Source organism: Kogia breviceps, chromosome 2, assembly GCF_026419965.1.
Source record: "Kogia breviceps isolate mKogBre1 chromosome 2, mKogBre1 haplotype 1, whole genome shotgun sequence".
Taxonomy (NCBI): domain Eukaryota; kingdom Metazoa; phylum Chordata; class Mammalia; order Artiodactyla; family Physeteridae; genus Kogia; species Kogia breviceps.
This window is the reverse complement of record NC_081311.1, coordinates 147,629,345-147,644,090: the sequence shown is the minus strand read 5'-3', so window position 1 is coordinate 147,644,090 and position 14,746 is coordinate 147,629,345. Positions and strand designations below refer to the sequence as shown.

At 39.5% G+C, this 14,746-nt stretch overlaps 1 protein-coding gene across 10 annotated transcripts in view; it reads left to right on the top strand.

Moving 5' to 3' along the window:
• CCDC141 (coiled-coil domain containing 141) overlaps positions 1-14,746 on the top strand; it is a 218,812-nt gene that overhangs the window by 141,451 nt on the left and 62,615 nt on the right. For 9 of the 10 annotated variants that reach the window (XM_067026390.1, XM_067026391.1, XM_059053584.2 and 6 more), the window contains 2 exons: positions 2,407-2,598; positions 8,120-8,299. In XM_067026390.1, the coding sequence (XP_066882491.1) occupies positions 2,407-2,598; positions 8,120-8,299 (372 nt within the window). The remainder of the gene's footprint in view (positions 1-2,406; positions 2,599-8,119; positions 8,300-14,746) is intronic. The other variant, XM_067026392.1, reaches the window with a different exon arrangement.

The following is a 14,746-nucleotide window of genomic DNA, read 5'->3' as shown; positions in this document are numbered from 1 at the left end:
ATCACAATCTTGTTTGCATACACAATGTTTAGAGACAGAAACTGCCCCCTCCTCTGCCTAGCACCTTCTCTAGCACCCTCTCACCCCTATCACATGGGACTTAGGTTCAGATATTCCTGCTAGCAGCTCCAAACCTGCATGAAGTCCCTGCCTGCCCCAGCAGGTGGTTAGGAAGGCGAGACAAGTGCCCAGGTCTCTAGAAAATGGCCTCGCTATTCCATCATTTCTTTTTTTAAAATTTAATTTTTATTTTATATTGGGCTACAGTTGATTTACAGTGTTGTGTTAGTTTCAGGTATACAGCAAAGTGATTCAGTTATACATATACATATATCCATTCTTTCTCAGATTTTTTTTCCATATAGGTATTACAGAATATTGAGTAGAATTCCCTGTGCTATACAGTAGGTCCTTGTTGATTATCTATTTTATATATAGTAGTGCATATATGTTAATCCAAAACTCCTAATTTATCCAAGAGGCTCCTTCACAGACAGCACTGCCACCTGAAACTCACAGATGAACCAATTATTAATGGGCTGTTTTTAATTCATTTTTTAAAATGTCTAAAATGAAATGCATGCCTGAACTCAATTTCATTTTTTTTTAAAAAGAAAGCCTCGGGGGCTTCCCTGGTGGCGCAGTGGTTGGGAGTCCGCCTGCCGATTCAGGGGACACGGGTTGGTGACCCGGTCCGGGGGGATCCCACGTGCCCCGGAGCGGCTGGGCCCGTGAGCCATGGCCGCTGAGCTTGCGCGTCTGCAGCCTGTGCACCGCAACGGGAGAGGCCACAGCAGTGAGAGGCCCGTGTACCAAAAAAAAAAAAACCCAAAACAAACAAACAACAAAAAAAGAAGAAAGCCTTATACATTTTATTTACAGAAGTACTTTTTTCTTTTTTTTATAAATTTATTTATTTTTGGCTGCATTGGGTCTTCGTTGTGGTGCACGGGCTTTCTCTAGTTGCGGCGAGCAGAGGCTACTCTTTGTTGCAGTGCGCAGGCCACTCATTGCGTTGGCTTCTCTTGTTGCAGAGCACGGGCTCTAGGAGCAAGAGCTTCAGTAGTTGTGGCACGCAGGCTCAGTAGTTGTAGCTCACAGGCTCTAGAGCGCAGGCTCAGTAGCTGTGATGCACGGGCTTAGTTGCTCCGTGGCATATGGGATCTTCCCAGGGCAGGGATCAAACCCGTTTCCCCTGCATTGGCAGGCAGATTCTTCACCACTGCGCCACCAGGGAAGTCCCTTCATTTTTTTTATTTCAAAAATTTTAGGGGGAAGGAGGAAATTTCAAGGTGAGAATCTCCTCCACTTCCTCCTTCCCAGAGTGGTCTCTGGGAGCAACTCCTGTAAATTAAAATTACCTTCATTCAGTGGAGTACCTGGGAAGCATATTAAATACAGGTAGGAGAGCAATCCCTCCTTGCTCTAAATGAGAGTGGAGCTTCTGTCTTTCATGTTTGCTTGAATCCTAGCTTGGCCTCATGTGAAATTTTACACAGCTCCGTGGCAGTTGTGTAAATAGTGCCTACAATACCTACTCGTCCATTGAATCAGTGGTTAGATTTCACGTGACAAAAATTGCACTCAGAAGAAGACATACGGGCTTCCCTGGCGGCACAGTGGTTGAGAGTCCGCCTGCCGATGCAGGGGAAACGGGTTTGTGCCCCGGTCCGGGAAGATCCCACATGCCGCGGAGTGGCTGGGCCCGTGAGCCATGGCCGCTGAGCCTGCGCGTCCGGAGCCTGTGCTCCGCAATGGGAGAGGCCACAGCAGTGAGAGGCCCGCGTACCCAAAAAAAAAAAAAAAAAAAAAAAAAAAAAGACAACATAGGAGAGCAACCCTAGCAAGTCAAATTCGCTGACTCTTTAGGTTATTCACACTTCATCTGTACCATTTTCCCTATACTTATTTAAAAACTGTTGTAGATGGAGACTTTAAGAAGACTGCATACTTGATATGGCATTTTTTTGTAAATTAAAAAAAGAGTAAACAATTTCTATAAACTTGTCATCTCTTATATAACAAAACTAGTTTAAGAATTTTCTAGAGCTACTGGTAAATTTCATAAAGCAATCATCATGTATAATTATTTTATTTAAATTATTTTAAACATTTCTGCCAATGTGTTTTACAACCTTTCTTACTAAACAAACTTTCTTCTATTTGTGACATAGAATGTTCTAAATAAGACGTATAGCTGAAAGACTGAAAGAATAATTTGAGGTGGTTTTCATTTTAAGGTGCCCTTTTTTTTTCGAATTTTAAAATACATGCCTTTTTCATTGAGGAAAGTTTTGGTACAAGTTCAATTAATAGTCGTAATAGATGGCTGTACAGAAGGTATTGGAATGTGAGTGTTCATGATTCTCCTGTCAGCTTCTGACCTCCTGTGCCTTGTTTTCATAGGAGACATCACATGAATCAGAAGCAGCTGCAAAACTCTTGACAGAGAAAAATGATTTTGAACCTGATGAAGTGGTATCGCTTTCTTCTAAAGCTAAGTGGCTAGAGGAAGAATTAAACATACTTGGCCAAAGCCTCAGCTCCAGGTCACAAGTCCTGCAAACTTATGTGGCATTTCTAAAGTCATCAGAGGAGGTATGGTACCTATGAGCTGACCTCTTTGGCAGCATGGTCTCTGCCCATCTTCCTGCTTTCTGAGGGGATAGAACCCTCATGGATCGTTCCAGATCCTCCACCCCAGTGCATGTACTCACTTATAGCTCCTTTATTCTCCAAGGCACCATACACAGGCTCAAAGAGTAAGTTATTTTACCAAAAACATAATACAAGTGTGTATGTGTAGATACAGACAAATAAGCAAAGTGGCTGTGTTGAAACCCTTTTTACTAAGGCCTACAAATATTTACAATATCCTAAACATAAAACAAAATTATTTAAAAATAAGTCATTTTCTATTTAAAAATAAGTCATGAATCTCTTTGAATACCTAAGCAATTTGTGTGATTTATTTAAAATCCACACAGTTGGAAATTATAGGCTGTTTGGTCCAGTCTCAGATCTGTCTTGTTTGATGCTTTTTAATAATTTTCCTCTGAGAGCTTTGTCTGAGGCATTGTTTTGACTGGTTTGTACTAAATAATCTGTAAAATTCCCTCTGGTAGACTAGAATTCCATCTCTTAAAGGTCCCAGGTTCTTGAAGGTGACATCAGTCATAGCAAAGTGCTGGAGTCCCACCTCATTTAACTCTGGTCCCAATGCACCCAGGCACACGTGGTTCACTCTCCTTTCAGGGAGGGGCTGCTGGTCGAGTGGTAGGTAGAGCCATCAAGGCTCACTCAGGGTAAAGCCAACCCAAGTTAGGTAGCATTCTCCCGCCACCCTCCCAATACTCCCACCCTTACCTCGCACGACCACATCCTGCCTGTCCACATTCCTCTGCCAGCTCTCGTTCTCTAAGAGTCTGAGTTCTCACCACTCTGGAGGAAGGCCACGCACAGGCCCTGGAAATCTCAGGGAACCACTGCCTCCTTTTCCACATCTTTCTTTATTCTGGATTTTAAAAAAAATTTTTTCTTATCCTGGAACTCTCAGCGTTAGGCAGAGGTATTACAGCTGACAGGTTGTTCTGCCAATGAACACTTTTTTTAAAAAAGAAAGAATCTTTTTTTTTTAAATTTAGTTTATTTGTGGCTGTGTTGGGTCTTCGTTGCTGCCTGCGGGCTTTCTCTAGTTGCAGCAAATGGGGGCTACTCTTCATTGCAATGTGCGGGCTTCTCATTGCAGTGGCTTCTCTTGTTGCAGAGCATGGGCTCTAGGCACGTGGGCTTCAGTAGTTGTGGCACGTGGGCTCAGTAGTTGTGGCTTGCAGGCTCTAGAGCACAGGCTCAGTAGTTGTGGCGCACGGGCTTAGTTGCTCTGCAGCATGTGGGATCTTCCCGGACCAGGGCTCAAATCCGTGTCCCCTGCATTGGCAGGCAGATTCTTAACCACTGCGCCACCAGGGAAGTCCCTCGATGAGCATTTTTATCTCAACTTGAAATGGTGGAGAAGGTACAAAGTAGTGCTTGGTTTTCTGCATCTTCATTGCCAAAAATGTACCTTCTTAGCTTCTAGCTCAGCGCCTACTTCCATGGCCCCCTCTGGCCTCTGGGACCAGGAGTTTGGGAACTAGGGCTGGAACCTTTGCTTTGCAAACAGAACTTTCCCAGAAGGACCTCATGTCCTTTCATCTTCCCAGCTTTCACTTAATATCTTTTCTTACCTGGCAGAGCCTAGTGTCCTCACTTTGGCAGTGCTCTCAGTCTGTCAATCTCCTACCCCTTCAGGCTTTCTCTCTTTTCTCACCAGCTTGTGCTTATTCAATTCCATTCCATTCCCCATGCCCTCAACTCCCTGCTTTCTACCCTGACTTGCCAACTCCCGATACTAGATCACTCCAACACTCTGTTTACTCAGCTTCTCTTTCCAAGCTTCCAGACGCTCCTGTGGAAAATCATACAATTGTGCTGATTGGTGCTCTTACAAATTTATGGGTCTTTGGCTCAGCTGAGCCCCCCATATGCTCCCTAGTTGGTGCCCATTCAGTAGTGAGTCACAAACTTCTTACTGCAGTTTCCATTCCTAAATGTCAGCTTACGCCCTTACCTTGTATGGGACTGAAAAAAATGAGTCCATCGAGCTTAACTGCCTTGACTTCCTTCAGCTTCTAAACCCACTGACATATTCACCCTTCCTCCACTGTCACCCATAAAGTGGAGCTTCTGCATGTGTGCTGCACTAATCAGCCATCAGTCCCTCCCTGTCTGCTCCTACATCCCTCAGAATCTAGCTTCAGCATCCATCCTCTAATTTTAAAAATTTGCTTTTTCCGCTGCTTTTTTTTCTTTGGTCTACAGTTCTGCCCAAACAGTCTTGCCCTCACTAAGGCCACCACTCTGTAATTTTCCTTCCATTCACAACTGGACTCTTGGGATGCGAAGATGACATTTCTTTCCTCTTCTTGCCAATCCTCCCTAATCCTCATTCGCTGCCATTTGGTTTAATCCCCTTTTAAATCCTGCCCTTTGCACCTCTTCACTCCATTCTTAGGAGTTTATCCTTACTACTTACCAGTTGACAGGTGAAACGGTCAATCTTTATCCCACTTAATCTCTCTGCCATATTTATTTAACCCAGTTACTCACATTCACCTCCTTTGACTTTAAAGAAAAACAGAGTTATTGAGGTATAATTTACATAGCATAACATTCGCCTATTTTAGGATGTAATGATTTTTGGTATACGTATAAAGTCGTGTAACCATCACTGCACTCCAGTTTTGGTATATTTCCATCACCCCAAAAAGAGGCCTGGGGAATCCTTTTCCTCAATTCTGGTTTCCACTGCCCCTCCCCCCTGCCCCCAGCCTCAGGCAAGCACTAATCTGCTTTCTGTCCCTATAGATTTGCCTTATTTGGATATTTCACATAAGTCTACTTCTTTATCTGTTCTTTTTCCTGATTCGTTTCTGTGTTCCTGAAGTGTGGTGGGTTACAGAGTTCTTGCCTGTGCTCGCTCTTTTGTACATTCTGTACATGTTCTCTACAAAAATCACCCGCACTCCCACAAACACACATATAGTTTCAATTTACCGGTAACTCAAAACTGGTTCCTCAACCCCAGCTCTTCTGAGCTCCAGGCCAATGCTTTCAACTTCCAATCATACTAATTACCTATGTATTCTGTAGCTTCCTGAAGCTCAACAAAACACAACTGGTTATCTTTTCCTCAAACGTGTTTCCTTCTGTATTTTGGCATTGGATTAATGACCCCACTGTCTTTCAGAAGTCCTATGTAGAAGCTCACCGTCTGTTCTGATCCCTTTCTTAATGAGCACTTATTTTTGTACTAGGCCCTGAACTTTTCATTCCTGACCTCATTGCATCCTTATAATATCCCTATGTTTATTAACTATTATCCCTACTTTGCAAAAGAGGGAAAGTGAGGCTCTGAGAAGTTAGGTATGTAAGACCAAACAGATGGTAAACATCAGAGCTGAAGTTTAACTCCCAATCTCCCCCCTTTTGTTTTTTCAAACATCAAAGGCCATGCTATCCCATGTCTGTCTTTAGAGACAACCTGAGAGATTTCTGAATTCCCCTTCTTCATTTGTACCATCACCTTCTCAGTTCAGGTCCTCATCATCCCTTGCCCAGCTTAAAGAAATTGTATCTGCCTGTTCTCTCTGCCTCTATCATTCTCCCCTTTATGCCTTTCAGAAAATGGTCATTCTAAAGCAAATCTGATCATGTCACTTCCTGAAATTCAAGTTATATGGCAAATGTAATTTATGAAGCAAGTTATAACTTTTACCCCAAAATGGGTAATGTATTAAAGTTGATCATTAATTCACTTAAAAAAGAAACTAGTACAGATTCAAGGGAATTTCTATAATGACATCATGCTCACTTACATTCAAGGAGGCTTTTTTGAGCAGTTGGAAAAGGAAGATGAATTAAAGTTTATGTTTTAACAATTTCACATAACCGACAGCCCATGATATTGACACCCCCGCCTGTAGCATACTATCCCATTGAAGTACTGATGACTGTCATGCTGATTCCAAGTCATCGTGATAGCTGTCAGTTGTTTCAAACTAACGAGAGTATGTCACAATTTGTTGAGTATAGTAGCGAACGAGTTGAAACCTACTGACGGCTTTATGACAACACAATGATCACTCTCGCTTATTTCTCACCACTCAGCTTGTGCTATCTGCACGTCACCCACACCAAAATCATTTATCGTGCTCTGAACCAGCCAGTGTTTCACACTTGTGCCTTCACACTCGTTATTCCTTCCATCTGGGGCCCCCTTCTCCTTTTCCCTCTCACCCTGGACAATTCTGAAAGACACAGATCAAATGTCACTTCCTTTGGGAAATTCTTGCCTGTTTACTTTATGTAGAGCTGGTGGTCCCTCCTCAGTGTGCCCAGAACACTGTGGGCATACTTGCCTTTGTGTTGTAATAATCTGTTTATGGTTCTCTTTCTCCCAGAATTATCTTTGGGAACCCAAGGAAATAACTGCTTAATTCTTACTACGGAATCTTAGGAGACTCCATGGAGGAGGCAGTATTTTAACTGTCTCATGAAGGATTAAGTAGGAGCAGAAAACTGATGAAAGATTAACCTGGGCTGAGGAAACAAGCATCAGGAAAACAGAGTCATGAATAAATGGAATATGGAAAAAGAGGAGACAACTTCTGTTTCTAAGTGCCCTTTGCAGCACTCATTAACTTAAGAATGATATTGAAATCTTGAAAATATAATGACTAACCATTGCCTGAAATTTCTTATCCCGTTTATATTGCTTTCAGCAGTTATGAGCTCTTTGAGTCTTATCCTATTGGCCATTAAGTATTATTCAAAATGCATAAAAACTTGTGTCAAAAATTTTCTACCATTTCCACAATACCCAGTTAATTGATCTAGTTCTGCAGGCACATTTGATTTTATAGAAGCTCTGTCCAAAGAGAGTGATTTAAAATAATCTAGTATTGCTTATCTTGGTTAGCAAATGAGAAAATATAATTCTAGGGAGGTGAAGGAATGAACCTCAGTAAGATTTGCTCATGGAGGCAGTTTACTATTAATACATGTACAGAAAATTCATAATTATTTGTACTCTTTTGTTCTGGTTTATCACTGATGAGAAGCAAATTGTGATTTACTAATTATGAATAACTTTTCATTGACTTACATTTCTTTTGATTTGTATTCCTTGATTGTATATGTTTATCTTTCTTCTGAATTATAAAATTCAGCTTTAAATGGAACCACATTGGTCTTTGACATAAGCTGTCTCCAATTGCAAAACATACACATATATAATACATAAATATGATTTTGGCTACAGTAAATAGGGCTTCTGGATAATAAACTTGTCAGGTCAAGTTACTACCCAGTGGCAGTCAATCTGATCTGTCAACAACCTGAATAGATTTTCATGTCTTTTCAGTAAGTTGACAATATTTAATAATTATTTAAAGAATTCTGAAATGTAGGTTCCAATTAAGTTTTATATAGGCTTTTATTGGAATCTAGTATTTTTTCTCTTTAAAAATGTTTTTAAGTGTTCTTAACTTTCATTTATATTCTTTTTTTTTGTTTTAAGGTAGAGGAGCAATGTCAGAGCCTAAAGGAGTTTTACCAAACTGATATCCTGCGAAAGGAAGAGGGTGATGCTGAAGCTGAGTGTCACTCTGACTCAGTGGAGAAGCAGTGGCAGCTGTTTTTAAAGAGGAGCTTTTTAACTCAAGACCTCGGGCTCAAGTTCCTGAATTTAATAAATATGGTGAGAATAACATTAAATAAGTCACACCTTCTTCAAGGATCACTTTTCAAAGTCAGAATCATAAATTTAAAAGTTCAGTTGTCTGTTATTCAGCTGTGCTGGTTTAGGAAGTTCTTTTTAGCTCCATTCAACCTAGAATACTCCTGAAGCCCAGCATTTATGTGCTTCTTTGCTCCTAGACCTCTTGTGAGTTTATCACATGAAGGCTATTTTATCTCTTAACAAGAAAGAGTGACTATAATCCAAATGTAACATCATTATTATTACATAGAGTCCTCAGAAGATCACCCAAAAGTTCTGAGTTATGTGGAAAGCACGCAGCAAGATCCTTACAAGATTTCCAGAGGCAAAAGACAACATCTAGGATGAATCTTCATTTCGAAGAATTTCTCACAATCAATACCAGATCTTTTCATAGCAAAGCTCCATTATATTTAGAAATGTACCCTAAACTTTAGTTGTTTAGTTATATCTGTAAAGTATCCTAGAATCATTATATTAACCTCAGGCCCATATAAAGTTCTCCGCAGAATTCTTGAAAGATGGTTAATCCACCTCTCCTTCAATATCTCAAGTACCTTCCTTACGAAACTGTTCATTTTATTGTTAGAAAATGCCAACTGCTAGAAAAGTTTTTTTTTTTTTTTAATGTTAAGTCGATTCTGTCTTCATATCTGATTCTAACCCTCTGTAGCTCCACAGGGGGGAAAAATGTATGCATATTTCATTTCTCTTACACACGAAAGTTTTTCAAACCTTGAAAACAGTTGCAAAATCTAATTTGAGTCTTTTCTGCAGTGAACTAGATATAAATCCTTTCTATCATTTAGGAGGTAGCTTTCTCTCTTTCTTCATTCTAATCCTCCCTCCCAGAATTTTCCATGATTTGTCAATATCATTCATAACATGTAAACAAGAAGTAAAGTACAACTTCAACACAGAGTACAAAGTGTACATCATTCTTTACTAATGAGACCTAAGATTGTATTAGCACTTTTAGCAATAATTTCACTTTGTTGGTTCATATTAAGCCTGTGATGGAAAAACAGCAATTGCATTACATTTTTATTGCAGTTCCTGCCAGGCTAGGTCTCTCCCATTTTATATGTGTGTCGCCTATTTATCTTTTACATACAAATGTGAACCTTTATATTTATTCCTATTTTATATCACTTTGTTAGTTTTGACTCATGATTCCATCTTGTTAAACTAATTTTGAGCCTGCTATCTATTGCATTAGCCAGCTCTCCTGGGTTTAATTCTATATATTAATAAGTAAGCCTCTTGTGGCTGCAATTAGATCTTTAATAAAAGTGTCTGAGGGGCAGATTGCTACCCCAATCCATTAAGCAATCAATTGATTAACCAGTCTTTTAAACAATCATGGACATTCCCAATAGTACTTTATTTTAACCACTTTTTCTTTTTTTTTTAAACATCTTTATTTGAGTATAACTGTTTTACAATGGTGTGTTATTTTCTGCTTTATAACAAAGTGAATCAGTTATACATATACATATGTTCCCATATCTCTTCCCTCTTGGGTCACCCTCCCTCCCACCCTCCCTATCCCACCCCTCTAGGTAGTCACAAAGCACAGAGGTGATCTCCCTGTGCTATGCAGCTGCTCCCCACTAGCTATCTAATTTACATTTGGTAGTGTGTATATGTCCCTGCCACTCTCTCACATCGTCACAGCTTACCCTTCCCCCTCCCCATATCCTTTAACCACTTTTTCTTAAGTCTATAATGGAAGACACTGCTCAAAGGAAGGTCTATCTACCTAGTATCCTGATTATCAATTGTATAATATAATTTGGCAAAAATTAGTTTGACTCCTAGTGATCATAGGGTTCTTTCCAAAGTGCTCACAATCTGCTTGATCAATGATGACTTTATTGCCCTGGTTTTCAATGTAAAGCTTACTGACAGGTAAATCACATAGGCCATCTTTTCCTCCATTTGAAAATCAGGGCATTTTCCTTTCTCTAATTTTCTGGCCCTTCTCCTATTTTCTGTAGATTTGCAAAGATGACTGACATCTGCAATTTTCTCAGTACTCTGACATGTGATGAATCTCAGTCTGGAGCCTGAATTCATTTGGAAGAGTTGGGCTCTAACTACCCTCATCTACTTTGAGCTACAATTTCCTCTTTATCTTCATTGTTTCAAACTTTGTTGTTTAAAGACCAGTCTTTTAGGTTTGTTTGTTTGTTTTGCGGTATACGGGCCTCTCACCGCTGTGACCTTTCCCGTTGTGGAGCACAGGCTCCGGACGTGCAGGCCCAGCGGCCATTGCTCACGGGCCGAGCCGCTCGGTGGCATGTGGGATCTTCCCGGACCGGGGCACGAACCCGTGTCCCCTGCATCGGCAGGCGGACTCTCAACCACTGCGCCACCAGGGAAGCCCTATCCATATGCATCAGAGAAAACTTGCTGAGCATTTTACGTATGTTCTTATGTTATATTGGTGCTTTACTGTAAAAAAAAAAAAAAAAATTGTTATTTTTTACTTGGAACATTTAGAACATATCTATCTATCTATCTTTAAGATTTTTACTCTTTTTCAGTATAACTTTATATCCATCTCTTCATTGTGTACCTCTCCAATTTGCACCCATAAGGGAGTTTACATATTTGCAAACTGCACTTTTTTTGGTCTATCATTTTTCTTACTAACTTCCTTTTGAGAAATTATATTTTTCAGTTTTGCAATTTCCAGTTTGTTCTTTTTTTATTAGATTTATATTGCCAGTGAAATTCTCTTTTTTTATCCTCTCTTTCTCCATCTTTCCTATACTTTCGTGACCATATTAATCATGGGTATTTTAAAGTGTTTGTCAGCTAAGTCCAACATCTGGATCTGGAATTGTTTCTATTGTCTACTGTTTCTCTCGGTTTCCAGCTGTGTCGTCCTATCTTGGGATGATGAGCGAATATCTATCAAACGCCAAGCATTATGTATAAAAAAATTGTAGGAGTTCCAGATGGTGTTATCTTCTTTCCTTAGGTGGGTGTTGGTTGAAGATCACTTAAGCCAATCAGGAGCTGGTGGAGTCAAGGTCTGGGGTACAGTCCTGTCAATGCTCCATCTATTCTGTTGACCTTGGGCTCTCAGCGTTTTCAAGTTAGAGCTTGGTGCATTCTCTGAGATCTCTCCCCCTGGCAGGTTTCCAATTTGGGGAGTCTTGGGAGATAGCTGAAAAACTTCCACTCTGCTTTTCAGAGGCTCTTGCTTGGGTTTTTTAATCCACTGTACTGTTCAGCCCCAGTATTTTGTCTATATTCTGAGATGAAGATGAGCTGTGTGCTTGAACCCCCATCCCCACTAGTGTCTGTCAAAAGTTCTATTGTTTTCTGTTCCCCAGTAAAGCCTCATGATCAGCCTCCTGTCGGCATACAGAATTGGGAAATGCCCCTGACTGGGGTAGGAGAGGTGACAGGTGAGCTCACCACTCTCAGGTTCGTCCTTCTCTGGAGTCTTTGCCTCTTTAGTTCTTTTTGCCTTCAAATAGATGCTTTCTGCATTTATTCCAGCTTTTCTAGTTGTTCTAGGCAGAAGCACTGCTCTGCCACTAGCTACTCCATCCTACCCAGAAACAGAAGTCCTTTATTACTTATTTAGAATGTTTAAGATTGTACAGTCAGATTTTCATTTAAGATCTGTAGCAGGAATCCATTCAAAACTATATTTTGTATCTTTGTCTAAATAAACTTAGGTTTCATGATATTCAAATGTCCATTTAGAGTTTTCAGCAACAGTGTGTATTTTACTACATACCTTGGTGGTCTGGTATCTTGACATTATAAACATGGATACTTTACCCCAAGGTCCTTACCACTGTCATATGATAAATAAATTCCTCCTTATTGATAAGAATTAAGGTCCACATAATGCTTAACTTTATTGGTTCAGTGACATTCTGAGATATGAATGGTAAAGCCATTTGGTAAAGCCAGTATAACACAATTTTTATTCTCTTCATATCTTTCAGACCATTAGGCTTTTAAGCAAACATTATTGCTGAAATGTGGTAACCAATTTGGTTATTAAGAAAGAAGAAGTCCAGCTGGCATTTTCCACTGAGTGTTCTGCTCTTGATTGGGTTGCCGAGGCTCAGATTTTCAAGCTTGAAATTAAAAAAATTTTTGGTTCATCTAAAAATCATCACAATCAGAAAAACTGATATAGGGCAGAAATCTGGCAGACATCTTGATGAAAGTGCCAATTTACTAATTTATAGTGGCAAATACCAAGAATGCTACATGGAATACTGCCTTCCATTTATCAAGATATCTGAAAAGCAAGATGTCAGAAGACCACTCATGGTGTGTGAATCTACATGGAAAATGGATAATTTAGTGCCCTGTTTAGACTAGATTATGGCAAATTTTCCAATGACCTTATACAGAAGTAGAATGAGTAGTGTGTTTACTAACTAGACCTCAGGCAAATTATTTAATCTTTCTGAGTGGCCAAAATATTTGTTTGCCAAATGCATAATCACTCTTCTTGAATCCTGCTAGCTAGGTATCAACAGATCCTACCATAGCTCTCTTTTCTAGGCTTCATTCAGAGCATATACTCTTCCGATTGTAGTTGTCATTGACATGCTGCAAATTCCAAGTTTACATTAAATTATGTATTATATAACATTTTGATTAATATTTTCTTAATATGTGAAAGATACCCTATCTTTATTTATAGCATAGATAAAAATATGATTTGCTTTAGGCCCTGCTGTAGCTGTCTAATACCTTTCATAATATGTGTGTCTTGTTCATCATAATTACAGAATACATTATTTTACTACTAGATCCCCAAATTAATAGGAGAAGTCACATTTAGCACCTGCAGCTATTTTTTCAATTAAATGACACTTTGTAATGTCTACATTAATATAAAAATATAAATGTGCAATATTAATGTCATTTAAAATAATTTTACAATAAGATGGCCTGTGATTTAAAATATCCTGTTACATATTCATGGCACTATCTTCTGACTATAATCTAAAAGGTCCCTTGACTTTTAGATACCCAGCTGTCATTGCCATTGTAGACATTCATGTGCAATTGCTCCTTAGAAAGTCAAGGATTTACTGAGAAAAGCTGGCCATCAAAGTAAAAATTACTGTTTTGCCAAACAAATATTCTTCTGCATTTTTTTGATGTTTGACATTAAAGAAAGCCCATTGTCTTACTCTCTACCTCTCTTATCCTTCTGCTTCTGATTGAATTTCCAGTAGTTTAAAATCATTGTTTAAAGGATTTCAAATCAGAGATCTAGAACATATGAAAGTTGGGAAGAGAAGTCTTGGAATTTAGATATTGTTCTTCTGGTGCACAATAGAGATACAAATATAGAGATAGAGTTGGCCCTCCATATCCACGGCTTCCAAACCCCTGGATTCAACCAACCTCAGAGCTAAAATAAACATAGTACACCATCCACAGTTGGTTGAAACCTGCGGATATGGAGGGACAACCATGGGACTTGAGCATCCACTGGTTTTGGTATCCGCGGTGAGTCCTGGAACCAGTCCCCCATTCCCACCCTGCTGCTGTGAATACCGAGGGACAACTGTATATAGAGCTACATTTCAGTTCTCACAAAACGGAGTAACTTGAGGAACTGCTCACAAGGAAAATTTTAAATAATTGGAGTATTGAGTTGGCCAAAAGGTTTGTTCGGTTTTTTCTGTAAGATGGCTCTAGTAGCGCTTAGTTGTCTTTAACTTCATTTGAAACAATTTTGTTAGATTGTATATGACAGCTGTCATATCAGCGTCATTTAAAAAAAGACTTATCAAAATTGGTGAATTTTTGTGTAGCCATTTTAATACTGAAGATGGAAGAAAAAAAAGCAAAACTTTTGGCATATTATGCTTTATTATTTCAAGAAAGGTAAAAACGCAACTGAAACGCAAAGAAAGATTTGTGCAGTGTATGGAGAAGGTGCTGTGACCGATGGAACATGGCAAAAGTGTTCTGCGAAGTTTTGTGCTGGAGATTTCTCGCTGGACGCTGCCCCATGGTCGGGTAGACCAGTTGAAGTTGATAGCGATCAAATCTAGACATTAGTTGAGAACAATCAACGTTATACCACATGTGAGATAGCCGACATACTCAAATATCCAAATCAAGGGTTGAAAATCATTTGCACCAACTTGGTTATGTCAATCGCTTTGACGTTTGGGTTCCACATAAGTTAAGTGAAAAAAACCTTCTTGACTGTATTTCCTCATGCGATCCTCTACTTAAACATAACAAAAACGTTCCATTTTTAAAACACATTTTTACGGTGATGAAAAGTGGATACTGTACAATAATGTGGAACAGACGAGATCATGGGGCAAGTGAGATGAACCACACCAAAGGCTGGTCTTCATCCAAAAAAGGTGATGTTGTGTATATGGTGGGATTGGAAGGGAGTCCTCCATTATG